The sequence below is a fragment of the Pleurodeles waltl genome, chromosome 1_2, assembly GCF_031143425.1.
Source record: "Pleurodeles waltl isolate 20211129_DDA chromosome 1_2, aPleWal1.hap1.20221129, whole genome shotgun sequence".
Lineage (NCBI taxonomy): Eukaryota > Metazoa > Chordata > Amphibia > Caudata > Salamandridae > Pleurodeles > Pleurodeles waltl.
In genome coordinates this window covers 1014567729-1014585255 of record NC_090437.1, presented here as the reverse complement: position 1 = coordinate 1014585255, position 17527 = coordinate 1014567729, and the positions used below count along the sequence as shown (strand labels likewise).

General features: G+C 41.1%; 1 protein-coding gene across 4 annotated transcripts in view; it reads left to right on the top strand.

The window, feature by feature from the left end:
- LIMCH1 (LIM and calponin homology domains 1) overlaps positions 1 to 17527 on the top strand; it is a 662913-nt gene that overhangs the window by 546528 nt on the left and 98858 nt on the right. For all 4 annotated transcript variants that reach the window (XM_069201855.1, XM_069201848.1, XM_069201843.1 and 1 more), the window contains exon 20: positions 10327 to 10426. In XM_069201855.1, the coding sequence (XP_069057956.1) occupies positions 10327 to 10426 (100 nt within the window). The remainder of the gene's footprint in view (positions 1 to 10326; positions 10427 to 17527) is intronic.

Below are 17527 nucleotides of genomic sequence, written 5' to 3'. Positions count from 1 at the left end.
GTCTGGACATTAGTTGTCCCATGTATTATGTCTGGTGCATTGGGACACAGTACTCAGTACTTTAGGATGAAGGTATATTAGAGACAGAGGAGACAGGGTGTGATGGATGTCAGGCGTTATGTGACAGAAAAGATTATCACAGTATCAGTATGCAAATAAACCTGTCTAATAAAACTAGATCCATACACCCACATGCAGGTATTGCCTGTGGTGGAGAACAGGTTCGGGTGATGGTAATTCCCTAGTATATGGTACTTAGGTACCCTTGGCATTTGGTCACCAAGGGTTCCCCATGGGCTGCGGCATGTATTGTGCCACCCATGTGCATGCTGGTCTGCCATTGCAGCCTGTGTGAAAAGGTGCCTTTTTAGCCCAGTGGGCAGGTCCCTGTGTGCGAGGGCACCCCTGCATGAGCAGAGGTGCCTCTACAAACTACAGCTCAATTACACTGGACTTCGTAAGTGCGGGGAAGCCATTTTATCCATGTACTGGACACAAGTCACTACCTATGTCCAGCTACAAAATGATAACTCAGAATCTGAGCATGTTTGGTATCAATCATGTCTGAATCATACCCCAATACTGTTGCCAGTGGTTGTATGATTCCATGCATTCCGAGGGCTCCTTAGAAGACCCCCACCTCAATATTGCTTGTACCAGTCTTCTAGGGTTTTCTGGGCACCCCGCGCTGCTGCCACCCCTCAGAAAGGTTTATGCCCTCCTGCTGCTTAACCAGCACAGGCAAGGGAAGGCAGAACGAAGGATTTCCTGTGGGAGAGGGAGGCAACACCCTCTCCCTTGGAAATAGGTGTTACAAGGTTTGGGAGGGGTAGCCTCCCCAAGCCACCGGTTTGCTGTGAGGGGCTAATATGGTACCTTCCTTGCATAAACTGGTTTGCACCAGCCGAGGGACCCCTGGTCCTTGCCCTGGCCTGAAACTGGACAAAGGAAAAGGGAGTGGCCACTTCCCTGTCCATCACCACCCCAGGGGTGGTGCCCAGAGCTCCCCCCAGGTGGCAACTCGATTCTGCAATCTTGAAATCAAGATGTGCAGAGGCCCCTGGGAGCATCTGAGTGGCCAGGTCAGGCAGGTGATGTCAGAGACCCCTCCTTATAGGTGGTCACCCTGTAAGGCGACCAAACCCCCTTTTAGGGATATTTATGGGCTCCCTTGCAGATGCGTCATGAGAGTCAACGTGCAAGACTCTTCTGCATCATTTACTTCTACTTCTGGCCACTGGAATTACATCTGGCTCTTCAGGAATCGACAAGACTGCAACTCAGGCGACACCTTCGCTTTGCAACATTGTTCCTCTGGCTCCTTCCAGCAACTGCAACATTTCCCCAGCTGTGCATCCTCTGGGTTAGCGAGACTTCAGCCTGCACCAAGAAGCAAGAAGGAATCTCCCTTGGAGTGAAGGAGTCACTCCTCCCACCTGCAGGTACCTACAGCAACGATGTCCGGCTGCGTGAATTTGTTCTCCCCTTGAGCCGCATGAATCTTGCATTACAGGTAGTGTTCTGGAGTGGTCCCCTTGGTCCTCTCTGCCAGCAGTCCAACTTGGGAGATGATGAGCTATTGCTTCTCCTTGCAGGACAGTACCCCTGTGCACCGTGACTCTTGCAGCTACCAAGGTTTATTGTTTCCTGCTCCAAGGGATCTTCCGGCTCTGAGCAGCCCCCAACACTTCTACCTGCCAAGCACAGTCTCCTCCCTGCTTCTCCAGCGACGTAGGACTCCTCTCCAGGTGTGCTGATTGGGCCTCACTGCGATTTACTTTGCCTGCTGCCATTGCGTTGCCTGTGGGGGCTACGACTGCTTCTGTGGGCTTTCCTAACTGCCTAGAGTCACCTCAGACTCCCCTCCAAGGGTCGAGTTCCCTGGGCCTTGCTGGTCCTCTTCCGCTTTGCAACTCTTCTTTTGCTTTTCTTGCTTTTGCCAAGGCTTGTTGGTGGCTCTCCTACACCACTTACCATCTGTAACCCGACGACCAATGTGAGACACCATCTGCACCGCTCCAAGGACTCCTCTTCAGCTCCTGGGCTCCACATCTGGTCTTCCTCCCCCATCTAGTCTTCTTCCCCCATCTAGCCAGATATTCATCCACAGAAGGGTGGGTAGTAGCTCCTGCCCCCACTGGACACTCCATTGTGGATTGGACTCTGTCCCCTTCTTTTGCAAGTCCTCTTATACCGGAACCTTTGGTTTCTTCCAGACTGGTCCTGTTCTTGCACAATCCTTTTTCTAAGTCCTCCTGTTAGTCCTTGAGAAGACCAGGTACTTAGCTATGCCCTCCTGGTCGCTGGGGGTCACCCAGGAACTCACCACCTGGGGTTCCTAGTTCTTCCAGCTCCCCTCCATATCCTTGGTTTAGGGACTTCACTTTGCATTCCACTTTTAGTATATGGTTTGGCCCTCCCCTAGGGTCTTCACTGTTTTCTACAATTCTTGCCAATTGTGTGTGTGTGTGTGTGTGTGTGTGTGTGTGTGTGTGTGTGTGTGTGTGTGTGTGTGTGTGTGTGTTTCATATCCAAAAATTTAGCAGTGCACTCCACCAAGGTACGAATAATTCTTGATTTTATTTGAAGCAAGGAAACAGAACAACGCGTTTCGACCGTATGGTCTTTCTCGAGTTCAAACATCCAGTTCACACTGCAAATTTCTTTTATAGTGAAAAGTATTATACCAACATAATGCATGCTGGGAATTATAGTTAAACATAAATAAGTAATTTTAAAGCATAATTTCACAAATCGATTTTTCTAAGGGAGAATAAAGTCATATTGAAATTCTAACATTCTATAAAGAAATAGCCAAACAGCAAATTCACTTAATTTGTCATTTACAACTCAAATTCTATTATTCTCACCATTAATTCAATTGACTTTGTACTACCAATTTTTATATATAACCTACTTTTTCCAGCAGTATTATAATGAATATGACTTTAATAAATAATCAAAATATTGTTCCAAATTTAAATCTCGTGTGAATCAGGACTTACTTAAAAAAGAAAGGAAATTTCTATCCAATGCTCACAAAATAATTAGGACAATTATTAAAAATCTCAACCGATCAAAGCTTCACTTAACAATTCAGATATATTGTTATGTCTTAATTGGATTGTGCACTTATAAATGAACATAAAGTTCTTCATCATTGTTCATCCCAAAAGGGGCTTTTGTTTTCATCTGAATTATAAATCTCAATTCTAATTGCCTCAACTTTCTCACTCGATCCCCTCCTCTTTCATGATCTGGGATATGATCTATACCATAATATCTCAGTGTCTTCCAATCATTTGATGTATGTTTCTGTAGATGTCTGGCTGTTGCATATGTGTAATCTCTATGAGTAATAGCTCTGATATGTTCAAGGATTCTTTTCTTAAGCGCACAAATTGTACTCCCAATGTATTTTAGGCCACAATGACATTCTATAATGTAAATTACATATTTTGTGTTGCATGTGATTTTGTGTTTAATGAGCCATTCCTGTCCGTTTGATAATTAGATTTTTTTCATTGATTGTCCTATTTTACATGCTTTACAGGAATTACATTTGAAGAAACCCTTTTTCTCCACCTCTAGCCAATTGCTCTCTTTTTCTAACACAAGGTGACTTTTTACCAATATATCCTTAATGCTAGGTGCCTTTTTGTATGAGAACAAAGGTTTCGGACCTACTATGGGTCCTAAATCCGGATCTCTGCTTATTATTCTCCAGTGTTTACACAAGATATTTTTAATTATTGTGCTCTCTTTGGTGTACTGCATGATCATTCGCACTTTTTCTTCAGATTCTCTTTCTCTTTTATTAAACAGAAACTCCTCACGTTTTTGGACTGAATAATATTTAAATTTCTTTTAAGGATCTTTTCATTATATCCTCGAGTCTTAAATCTCTCATATGTTTCATCAAGTTTTAGTAATAAGTCCTTTTCATGAGAACAATTTCTCCTCATTCTAATAAATTCCCCCAAGGGAATGCTGTTTACCAAAGGTTTGGGATGAAAACTTTTCCCATGTAGTACACTGTTACAAGCAGTATCCTTACGGTACACTGTGGTTTCAATTTTATTGTTCTCAATGTAGATGGTAATATCTAAAAAGTTTATGGATGTTTTACTGGTTTCACAGGTAAGTTTCAGACCCACCTCATTGTCATTTAAAATATTAAAGTATTGCATAAATTCATCCTTTGATCCATTCCAGATTATGAAAAGGTCATCTATGTAACGAATCCACAATAATGCTTTTTCAGCGAATCCCTCATTACTTTTATTCCATGCTATCTCTCTTTCCCACCAACCCATTACTATGTTGGCATAATTTGGAGAAAAGGAGATTCCCATAGCTGTACCACATAGTTGATGATATATCTCATGATTAAATATAAAGATATTGTTTTTTAAACACATATCAATCATATCAAGTAGCATTTTTGAGTGTTCTAATTCTGAGATGTTACGCTGTTTCAAAAAATATTCACAGGCATTTAAACCAATTGTATGATTAATGGAAGTATAAAGAGAGATCACATCTATTGTCGCAAGTAAATAATTTTCATGCCAATCCAAATCTAATAATATCTTTAAAAGATCTCCAGAATCCTTAATATATGAACTAAGTGTCTTAACGATTGGGGCTAAATAAACATCTACATAATTAGAAACTCTTTCAAACAATGAATCACATGCCAATACTATTGGTCTTCCCGGTGGCGATGTCAATGATTTATGAATTTTCGGTAAGAAGTAAATCGTGGGTATTGTTGGATTCTCTTTTTTCAAATACATATATTCCTCACGATCAAGTAACAGTTGTTGATGCCAAATACCTAATTTTGTATGTAACATATAAGTCATATTGTTTATAGGATTTCTCGTCAATTTCTTGTATTCAGCTGGATTCCTCAATTGTCTGTAGGCTTCCATCATATAGTCAGACATGTTTAGGATAACAACATTACCTCCGATATCTGCTGCTTTTATTATAATTTTATTATTAGCCTTCAGACTTTTCAATGCCAGCCGCTCTTTCTTAGTTAAATTTTCTGATTTACTAATTAGTCTTTTGTTTTGAAGACGTTCCAGATCTTCTAAAACTAGTTCCGAGTATAAATCTATTTTGTTGCCTGGTGAAAGTATAGGGCAAAACTTTGATTTTTCTTTTAAACCAGATGGTTTGTGACATTTTGTGTTAATATCTAATTGCTGTAATACTTCCATCTCTGTATAATCTTCATCTTGTAGATTATAAGTCAAATCAAATAAGGTTTTAAGATCTATAACTTGATCAATCCTAAGTGGAGTCTCTTCCAGTTCCTTCGTGGTGTTATTTTCAGAAGTAGATGGTGTCTTCTTCCTTTGCTGTGTATGGAATTTTAATAATTTTAATTTCCTAACAAATTTGTAAATATCAATGCAAGTATCCACAAAATTGTGATGAATTTCAGGACAGAAGGATAGACCTTTATTCAGGGTTTGTAATTCAAAGTTCGTTAATTCATAATCCAAAAGATTAACTACTAAATTTGGAGATTTTGTTATTTCCTCAAACTTCTGAGAGAATATTGTCTTTTGCCTGTTTCTTTTGGCTCTTCTTGTTTTTCTCTTGTTGATCCTGCCTGATTTTGTTTGTTTCCATAACCACGCCCTTTGATTCTGCCTCTTCCTCTTGATAACTTCTGATCCATGTAGAGTACTTGCATTTCCTCTAAAAAAGTAGTATTACTGGTATCAGTACTTTCCCCTTCACTAAGTTCTACTTCTGATTCAATCGAGGTTTCTTCTCCACTATGATTTGATTGTCCTCTGGTGAACCTCAATTCTCGTTTCAATTGGTCAAACCTTTTTGCAAATGTATATACTCTCCCAAACTTATAACCTTTTTCATCCCTTAAAAATTTACTCTTTTTTTCTCTGCTGAACTTCATCTTCATAATTATTCAAATGAGTTTCCATAGCTTGTCGCAAGGTGGTTTGTCCATTTTTATCATTCTGATTATTCAACAAGTCTTCCAATTCTCTAATTTTAACATGTGTTTCTTCCAAATCTAATCTAGCATGCTTAATTAAAATTTTCATCATGTTCAAGGAGCATTGTGTATTATTTTCTGCCCACTCTGTGAACAGTTCAGGCTTAATCCCAGTATAAGTTGGCATTAAAAATATACGTAAGCTCCTTGGAATCCTTTTCACCTCGACATATTTCTCTAGAGATAAAATTTCCCAACTCTTATTTATTTCCTTTTTGTAATATTTTTCCAATTCAAAAAATTGCTGTTTTAAAGAAGGTTCCATTCTTAAGTCAATGTCACCTGATGTCGATTTTTCTTCAATGAATGCTTTGGTCGTGTCAAACATCTTAGCTGCAGTCGCAGCTCTCTTCGCTTTTCTATCCTCCATTGTTGTGAGCAGGATACAAAATAACTATTGTTTACTCTTTTAATGTTTCAAAGTTTATCGAGAGAATTATCAAGCGCACCTCGATGGCCCCGTTCAGTTAAATGGCGTTGCCTCGGGGCTGTAACGGCGATTCTAAATGATTTCACAACAAGTAACACGTTGCCCCGGACTTACCTTTGGCTCAGCACTCTCCTTGTCGGCGTCCTCCGACTCCGAGTCGGAGCGCTGGCTTCCGTGCCGTGCCGCGCGCGTGTTTTGTTTTTCCTTTGATTACTATTTCCGGGCGCGTCCCGCCAATGTTCAAAAGTATCGAAGAGCAAAGCGGTTCAATAAAATTTATAATTGAATAAATTAATAGTTGAATAATTGAATAATTGAATTAATGGTGAGAATAATAGAATTTGAGTTGTAAATGACAAATGAAGTGAATTTGCTATTTGGCTATTTCTTTATAGAATGTTAGAATTTCAATATGACTGTATTCTCCCTTAGAAAAATCGATTTGTGAAATTATGCTTTAAAATTACTTATTTATGTTTAAACTATAATTCCCAGCATGCATTATGTTGGTATAATACTTTTCACTACAAAAAGAAATTTGCAGTGTGAACTGGATGTTTGAACTCGAGAAAGACCATACGGTCGAAACGCGTTGTTCTGTTTCCTTGCTTCAAATAAAATCAAGAATTATTCGTACCTTGGTGGAGTGCACTGCTAAATTTTTGGATGAAATAGTTATTTTTGGGTTTGGTTCACCCAGAGCGGTTGCACCAGTATTTTCGATCGCGGCGCCTTTTATTGAACCGCTTTACTCTTCGAGAGAGATATATATATATATATATATATATATATATATATTTTTTTTTTTGTCCAAAAAGTAATTTACCGCAATAGCAACCACCAACGCGTTTCAACTCCAATTGAGACTCAATTGGAGTTGAAACGCGTTGGTGGTTGCTATTCTTATCAATAAATCTGCCTAAAGGAACTTTGGAGTGCGGTAAATTACTTTTTGGACACAAAATATCTTTTGAGGATGGTCTCCTTTGTTACCGGCACCGGCAGCTGAGTGAGTCTTTAAGAAAATGACTCTGACCATTTGGATAAACTCTGTGTGTGTGTGTGTGTGTGTGTGTGTGTGTGTTTACTTCCACTTGGGGTGACTGCCTATAAGTAATCTAGTTTTTTGTTACTATAATAACGTATCTTTCAACACTGTGTGGTTCTTTCATGTATGATAAGTTGGTGTGTGACTTTGTGGTATTGCATAAGCTTTGCATGTCTCCTAGATAAGTCTTGGCTGCTCATCCACAGCTACCTCTAGAGAGCCCTGGCTTCTAGACACTGCCTACATTCACTAACAGGGGTTGCCTGGATCTGGTATAAGGTGCCAAGACCATAGGTGTGCACCACACACCAGGCCAGCTTCCTACAAAGTTTTCTTCCCTTGCAGCAAAAACTGCCAAGGATTCACCCACTCCTGGCCCGCTGCGTTGAATGTGTGGCATTCCTGGCCCACATTCCTTTTGAGGTCACAGTGTGCACAGTGCTGCTTTGAGTTTGTACCCCTCAATCTTTTTTTGTTGAAAATGTTCTCATTAAACACCGGACGCTGTGACCTACTTAATAGATCAGAAGCTGCGGTTTTATTTGGCCCTCAACTCGCCAGCAGATTCGTTAAATTCCTCCAGCGAATCCAGACACTTTTTCTACCTTGGCCCCAGGCCTCTTTTGTTGTGTTTTTTTAACTGGGGTGGCACCTCTAAGAATTTGAATTTTGTGACACTCGTGCCTTAGATATGATGGTATTTGTTACAGGGTTACTTAGTGGTGTTTCTTTGTAATATTGCTATGTACGGCAGTTTCTTTCGTGTATTCTTCTTATGCTATGTTGTTTCACTGTTGAAGACCACCCACTTCTGCCTCCAGTGCTGATTGTCCCGCCCGAGGGCCAGGGTGACTTGGAGCTCCATCTCCCTTATCTAGGCCTCTTGTGTTTGTACGCGCGGTAGATCGGTGTGCTCCTTCATCTAAGTGTCTCTGCCTAGTTGTTGTGTTTTACAGATTCCTATAGTACATCCGTGCGGTAGTAAGCGTTAGTAGTAGGCACCACCCTCTCACAGCTCAGTGGGAGCTACTTTATCCTCCATGACTCACAGGTTGTAGCTCTTTGCAGTGACTGGTGTTCAACTCCCTGGGCTGTATTTATTGGGTTGGGTTTGCTTCCTTGTGCACGTGCTAGTTTGCTGGGCCTGCCCCACTGACACTTTGTTCAGCTTTGGGTCCCTTCAATATGCCTGGCCTCTGTTTTCTTTTTTTACTTTACTTTTTCATTCATTTCTTTCGCTGTCTTTGTTTTCATTGTCCTAGACAGTTTATTTCTTTGCATAGCATCATTTATCTGTTTCTCATTAAGGTGTTGCTCAATGTAATATTTATTCATGTATCTAATCTTGAAAATGGTATTTCAGTCAGTTGGGTCTCTTCTGCAATGCCACTGATGTAATTTGCTTGCGGCTGCTGAGGCTTTGGTCTCTGCTATCATTTTGTTGTCACTGTGCATGCAAACAAATGCAATTCTTTTGTATTTTTTACGAGTTGTTTATTCTTGTATTGTTTTGAAATCTTTACCTTCAATTTAGTTGATGAGTAAGTTAGTTTTCTGGACATTTGTGGGGTGTATATAGACTTTTGCTTCTCTATTCATTATTAGCTGGGTCCATTCGACCATGGTGGTTGCTATATTTGAGGCTTACTCTTCTTCCCTTTTCTATTTGTTTGGTTCTGTGCACTTGTACTAGACAGTGCTTGTTTCACATGTGGTCATTCCAGTAGGCCTATCTGGTTTATGAATGGATGTTCTTGCTAGCATAAGGACTGACGAGACCGGGACAGGAGGTATGAGTACTACAGCTACACTTGTTTACCAATGCCCTTTTGTATTTGCTCTCTACTGATGGGGTTTGGTCTCCACCGCTTCTGTCGCTCTGCTGTCCCTTGGTGGAATGCCATTCTCCTCAAAATGCCTGTCCATGTTTTGAGGTAAGGAACGGTGCCGGGCGTCGTGGCGCTACCAGTGGCCCTGCACCATGACAAATACACACAAGGTTCCTTGTTTGTGGAAGTGCTCAAGGGGTTGCAGGTACACCTAAGTAACATCTCTACACCATTTTCTCCCCATCTTAAAGACACTTATTTATGCATAGGTCTACCGGTTGGTAAGGTTTTCTGTCCTGTAAGTGAATCAGAATAAATCGTAGATTGTTTTTGTCTAACAAATGATACTTAGTAGGTTTAGTAATTCAGAGCGATTGTGCCAATATTGCCTGCGAAAAGTGCACTAATGGATGGTGTGTTCCGTGACATGCACAGGGCGCTTGTGTGAGAGCTCTACTGCAATATCCTCAGTGATGCCATGTGTTATGTATGTAGTGCACAGTATGATGTCATGAGCAATGTATTAGAGGCAGATTGCGAGTGAATATTAACTTCCTCGTTTCATTACTTTTTAGATTTTCATAGACAAATCTTCGCATGACCCAACACCATTTCTTGTTTAACATTGATCCTGTCTTTATACACATCACAATATCCATTAAGAGGTTCAGTAGTTTCAATTGTAATGTGAAGCATCTATTTAGTTGTTCATATAAACTCCAACTTTATCTTGCTCGAGTCCCCAGGGCCTTTTATTTCCCAAATCCTCATGGCCTTTAGTTTGCTCAGGTCCTCAGGGCTTGGAGTGGGGCAAGTCTTTGAAGGGCTGAGCTCCTCAGGGCTTGGGAAGGGACATTAGCTCCTGCTAGGTGCAGGGGAAATACTTTTTCACTCCTTCCCATAGGTAGGAACAGAGCTAGTAGTGAATTGGATTGATGGGACTGCCGTGTGAGATTGTTCTTTGGTTTCTCTCTGATAGGCATCACCGACGGAAGAAAGAATCCAGGCCAACCAAAAAGAAGACAAGAACTCTGGAGGATGCACAGAGAGAAGGGATTCAGGACATGTTCCGCCTGAAGGTTAGTGCTCACCAAGCTGCATTTCCAAGTCCCAGGCGCTAGCTCCAAAGGATGGAGGTGTCTTATTATCCCAGATACCAGGCTCTTACTTTTTTCGTTCATTAGCACAAAAGATGATGCTATTCCTCAAGAAATGGAACAGGAGAATAAGTGTGCGACTGTGAACTAGTGTGAATGCACTCACGCTTGGTTGTGGTAGAGGGAGTGCTGATTGAGTGATATGTGGAGGTAAAAGTAATGTGAATTAGCTAAAGTGGCACAAACATTTTAAGAACCGAAATCACCATGGAACACCAGTGTAAAAAAATGCATTTCATTATGTTAAAAAAAAAAAGGGGAGAAGAGTCAACCAGCCCTTCGCCCATAAAATATGAAAAAACGTGACTTTTAATGTTTGTTTCAGCATTTTACCAACTATTAGCTTAAGTGCTTCTGAGCCTGGGCTTTTTCAATTTTTTAATTTTATTTTTAATATAATGTCTTGCCCAGAACATTTCAGTGCAGAGTTTTAATCTGTCCATCTTTCTGACATACAATCTCTCGCTTTTGAGGTATGTACAGAGCGTTCAAACAGTCAAAAAGTAAAATCCTCATATTATTGTGTGTTAACTTAACCTCTGCCCACTCATGTAATCTCAGCGCCTTGTGAATGCCCATCGAGCGTGTGCTGATCTACAGCAAGGTTTGTCTCAAAGGAAGCCCACGGTTTCAAGCAAGACAGTATTTGCAAATCTGTCATCGCTGTAATAAGCGGCCCACCCTTGTCCCCAATTTAAGATCAATAAATATATACAGATATGTAATACTGAAATGTAGGTTTAGAGGTATGTTTAGGGGTACCACTAGTACAGCAGGATGGATGCAGATGCCTGTTGCCCATCTTCCAACTCATCACATGACCCCCGCACAGAAGTGCCTGGTACCAAGAGGCTCCTGCGCAGAAAGAGTAGCCTGTTAAATTATTTCCATGTATAATTGGGCTGAGAGGTGCTGCAGCAGAGCCCCAGAGCGCTCTTTCCCTCACTTGTGCTAATAGTGCAGCCCCATGTCAGAAGCCCCTGCTTGCTCTGGGGGAACGGAGCACCAGTGTTTACTTGTTGAGATACAGCTGTCCATCATCAGGGTGCCAGTTCTTTAGGAATAGAAACACCAGAGCACGGGCAATTCTAAGTAAGTGGCCAGACCACCCCCCCGTATAGTTCATTCTATTTGTAGGAATTACTTCCAGCTGCATCACTCTTTGTGTCGGTCATTACACAGTTCACCATTATTTATTCTTCTGGATTGTAATTGGAAGCCATGTCTCACATTAAAGGATGATATAAAAAGTTCTCAGAACTTTTAACTCGTGTCGGGGAGTGCCAAGCCCCATTCTTGCACTTTGCAGTGACCATCTTGCATAGGATCAGTCACTCAAGGATCGTCTTTTGTATGAACCCATTTAAATGTCTCTCTGTGTGTCTTACATTATTGACAACTTCAAAGTGGGCCACCATATGTATACTGATAACACGCAGGTACATATCTCGATATTCAAGATCAAGAACATTTCTTAGGTACTCATAGTGGTGGTGGTAGTAGTAGGAACAACTTGTGAAAAAATAGGATATTGTAAAAAGTGGCTGAACAGAATATTTGGGACTTGAAGTTGGTTTCCATTTTTGGTACAACATTGGCATGGCTGCCTGGTGACCCCGTGTCTTGTATAATGCATTCAGTATGTCCTGCTTTTTAGCCCACAGCATTTGTCATTCTGCTACTTGCAGTTGTATATCCACAGTTACGGGCATGGTGTTAAAAATCCCTGCATACGTGATGTTCATTAGAAATGTAAATCTGGCTGAAAATTCTGCACATGACATGGTGACACTTGGTACTCACCATTTCCAAAGGCTGTAATCCTGAAGGGGGTGTATCTTCTGCATGCCCGGTGCTGTTTGCTGATGAGACCATTCATGATCAAGCCAGTCCTCTGTTTATACAAAGCGTATCCCTTTCTAATGTATACCATTATTCAGAGGAGTGAGTACTGGGGAGAAGCCTTGTACTGCTAACATTAAGCTAAAGGACAGTACCTTGAATTCCTAGTGAACACTGGACAGCTAATTGAATAGGTCTCCGATGCATATGGAAAGGAGTAAGTGAAATTAAGGGCCTTATTTAGAGTTTGATGTACAGGATAATATGTCAAAAACATGGATCATATCCCATACTCCATACACATTATAGTCCATGGCACTGGTAGTATGGCTGATGAGGCATTTGTGATAGAGCATCCTGTCTGCCAGGCTATAAATAAGACCTAAGTGCGCTGTAGGTTGATAGATGTTCAATCAGAGTATTTGTAAAGCACACTACTCACCCGTGTGGGTCTCAAGGCGATGTTAGGGAACCCCCCCCCCCCCCCCCGCAGAAATCACTTCAAAATCCTGCCAAAGTTCATCTTTGAGGGCACTGTGATGACTGACAGTTTCACTCTTCTATCCACCTTTAGTCCACAAGGCATTAACATTGATAATAAGTTGGAGTGAAAATCTGTTTCACTTTCAAATATGGCAACTCGAACTAGAGCATCATTCATCCAAATTTCTTACATGCTTTATGGAGAGCTAATTTCTTCTAAGGTGTGCTGGAGCAATGAGTCAGAAGTGTCCATTTGCAATGCAGTTGAATAAATTGTATTTTGTAGCTTCGTCTGATCATAATCATGACTCATGAGTCTTGAACAGATTTTTGTAGACACCAGTAGCATTCTAGATCTGACTTGCAGCCAGCATTGCTGAAACTATGATCACGTCCTAGTGTTCTCCCGGCGTGGGTTGAGAGCCTGTTTTCTGGAATCATCAACGTAAAACTCCTACCAGGAACCCTGGAACCACTAGCATTACCTGGACACGTTTCTTTTCTTGAAAGATAACACTGAAGAAATTGATATCTGGTGTGAGAGTGACACAACACTTTAAAAGTGATGTAAGAAGAAACAGGTACATAATCTTTCTGACCTCCATCACGTGGATGAGCAGTTGAGCTCACTGAAGGCACTTCATTTTCTGGCTCAAAAGTAGAAGCCGAAAAACATGGATGGCTGCGGACCTAAGCTTCCCGTACCCTCAACCAAAATGAATGGCTTCCTACCACTCCCTAAACAAAGGCCCAAAACTGTTTTGAGGAAATCTTGAAATTTGGAATCAAATGTTTAAAATGAATGCAGTTTAGGCCACTATCTACACACTGAGGAGCGAGACGGATCTTTCCATGTTTGCATGAAGGCCAGGTCATGATTGTATCCACCAACTCTTTAGAATTTCAGCGAAATCGTCAACAGCGGATCCCAGAGCATTCAAATCCTCCCCACACCACCTCTGACTACCTGAAAGAGAATTCAAGATTCTTTCCTAAAGATCTCTTCCCTGCCTGCACTTCAGCCTACTTCACAACTAAGTGTGCACAGATCGAACCTTCTTTCTCCAAGGTTGCCAAGGACGGGGGTTACCAGGTATCAGGACACCTTCTCTAAGCACCCTCCATCTGTTACTCCAGCAGTGGACTTGTATCTCCTTTGAACAGATTTGGTTTCCCCAGTAACTCATCCCTCTGCTCGCCCCTCCCTGGGGACGGACATTGAAAGGTCCCTGTCCGCATACCCCTGCTGACAGTCTAGTCGGCGTCATTCATCGCAAACTCAAGGACATTTCTGACCCTCCCTAAATGATCTCTCCTCCCTAGGGCCTACCCCAGGCCTGATCCAGGTCCAAAGTAAGCCACGCGATTCTCCATTGCTGGTCTCTGCCCCCGTCTGACGTCTGCATTTAAACCACATTGTCCCTCGGATAGATGTGGACATACATTCTAGCTTTACTAAACAGTTTTTTTTTAATTCCTCTCCAGAACAACGGGAATAGATATACGATGGAATAATTTGTTGTATGTTCCTTTAAAATCCGTTTACCCATTCGCTTCATTTTTAAGGCGCTCTTCCCAAGACATCCAACTCCTGCAGGTTAACATTATACTCGGTTATACCTCGGCCATTCACTCTTCAGTGGCGAAGGCCCGGTTTGTTTTGTTTTCTACTTGAGATCATCGCCTTGTGTTTTGGCAGTTGCCGGAGAGATTTACAAGCTCTTGCCATGTGGGCATGTGAGGTAAAGAACACTGTAGCGCTACTGACACCTAGTGGCTCCGTGGTACAGTTACAAAGAGGACCTGGCCGAAATTTCTGTTCCTGGAATATATGTAGTGTGGGGTAGCTCACAAATCATAGTTGCGTCTTTCAGTTGGCTGTCTTTAGCGAATGGAGTTAGCTGGCGTTTTTAATGGACTTTAATGGACAGCATTTTTCTGCTGGGCATACGTAGTGTCCAAAACTCCACATGCATCTATAAATTCAGTAGGAACTGTTTGTAAGTAGTCAGTTGTCATTTAACAGAGACTGAAAGAACTGTGCTTTTCTTGTGACGTGTAAAGGACAGATACTTTCCTGGCCCAATAGTTCTCCGTTCTGCGTTTCACGCAGGGAGTTAGTTACAAGCTGTTAAAATATTCTTTATTGATGAAGGTTCTCGGATCTCCATTGTGCTGCTGCGAAGAGTCTTCTGGTGTGTGTAAAGGGATCCGAATTGTGTGTTGTGCATCCTCATATTACCAGTGATTTTCACGGATGAATAATGGGAAATAGTAGTTCAGCTCATAGCTCAGTCCGGATTATTTATACACATTGTGTCATCATCTCCCACCTTAGTGGTATTTGCTTTTTTTTTCATTTAAAAAGTTTTTATTAAGTTTTCAACAAAGTGAATCAAAAGGCGAAGTTTAAACACAAGTAAAATGAAACATATCTTCTGCATTGACAGGATCAGTAAGTGTGACACAAAGTAATTACATAATTAACATAGTACATATCACACAATGTGAGATCTGAAAGGTTATAGGGAACCAAATAGACTATGAAATAAGCGATAATTAGAAAAGGGGGATTATAAGGAGAACTTTCTAAAGAAACATGGGTAGATCATGCACATACGTTTGTAATGAGTTTTGAGCTCTGGCAAGTGAACGCCAAGTCGCTATCACATAGTCTACTAGCCAATATAATGACTGCAAAGTAATACAGTAGTAAAAGAAAGTTATTAATTTCAAGTAGAAGTGCAGAAGAGGATCTGTGGAGGACTAACTAAGTCTAAGTAAAGGTCCAAACTATTCCAAAGCGATTTGTTAGCCGAAATCCATGGGTATTGCCAGGCATGATCGTTTGTGCACCCCTGATGTAACATAGCCATTCCCACCATGCATTGCTCGAGGCATTACCCACAGACTTCCAGTTTGTCAACATGGTTTTGTTGGTAGGTGTAAACATTAGATCTAAAAGAAAACATTACTCTGTCTGTGAAGTTAGAGTATGCAGAGAGCTAAAGCGACCACAAATGAAGATCAAAAAGTTCCAGAGAAACTGTAAGTGAAAGATGTCAATAATATCATGTAAGTTCCCCCAAAAAGTGGCTAATGAAGGGCATTCATACATCATATGTCGCAAATCGGCATTCTCAGCTTTGCACCTCCAGCAGGGACCATCCTCTAGCAGTCTCAAAGAGGCCAACCTACGAGGAGTTCAAAACGTTCTGTATAAAATATGTAACTTAGTTTGTGCCGAATTGGGTGTCATCTTTTTCTGAAATGAAGATGACCATTCCTACTTCCAGTCGATAGATAACACGTCGGGATTCCCATCATGAGTCCAGTCGGACACCCATTTCTGTTGCTTGGAATTATACAGCTTAAGTTTTAAGGGCTTTAGTTTTAAATATATTTTGGAAGCAACATGTCCCCCTTTCTTGATAGCTGCAAGGAACGTAGTCAAGAAGTCCTCTTTAAATAGAAACGCAGCATATTTGGCTATGGCTGCTTTTACTTTAAGGAAGTCATAAAAATCAGTGATGTGTATGTTCTATCTCTGTTGACTTCTGAAAATGGGAGAGGATATTGTCTGGAACCGAGATCCCCTATGACATATATGCCTTTTATATCCTAGAAGCTATCCAGGGAAAGACTAGGGTCCAATTTAATAGCCTTATTGTGCCAAACTGAAGCACTAAGAGAATGACAAAACTTTACTTCAGAAAAATGGGAGTCTAACTGTAATAGAATGTTCCTGGTATGGTTTAAAATAGGATTTTTGAAAATGGAATGCTGTTTGTCATTAAAAGAGAGGGAAGAGAGATCCTCATTAAGCAGATTCTCAAGGAATAACCACGGAGGAACGAAATCAGATACCTCATAAACCATTTCATACTCTGAATCGCTAAAAAGACAATTTGATGTTTCTTTGCTGCATTAGTAACACTTTTTTTTCCCCCCATAAAAATGTATTTAGTAGCCGGTCTATACTGGTAAAGAAAACTGAGCAGAAAATTGGGAATATATTTAGAATATAGTTGATGACTGGAGTAATAAGCATTTTGATGAGCTCCAGTTTTCCCCACCATGTGAGTAATTTAGGTGACAATCCATCAAAAAAAATTCGACTAGAGTCTCATTACGTCTGACAGATTCTAATAAATTATCATTGAACTCCAGGCCCACGTACGTGAGAGAGTAGGGCTTCCGTGACTGATCAGAGGAACCTAAAACCTCTCTGGTACAGGTCAGATTAAGAAGACATACTTCGGATTTGTCCCTGTTAAGAGTGTATCAGGACACTAGACAATAATCTCCAATTTTGGTCATGATTTCGGGGATGGCAACATCTACGTTGTTGGTCACAATAAGTATGTTGTCGGCATAAGTTGCTGTCTTGAAGCAGTCATTTCCCAATTTTAACCCTGTTGAATTTGAACGCTCACTGATTGATAGTAGCAGTGGTTCAGTGGCCAAGAAGAGATGTTGGGCATCCCTGTCTGATGCCTTCCTTAAGTGGAAATGACTGATAAGAATCCATTAGTTCTGATTCTGGCACATGGTTTGGAGTATGCTGCCATAGTCAGTTTTTAAATAGTAATCACCTAGGTTAAAGCACAACATGGTTGACTTTGAAAAGGGCCAGACAACCTTGTTGAATGCTTTTTTAGCATCCAGTGCTATTGCAGTGACTGGGGAGAACCTGGT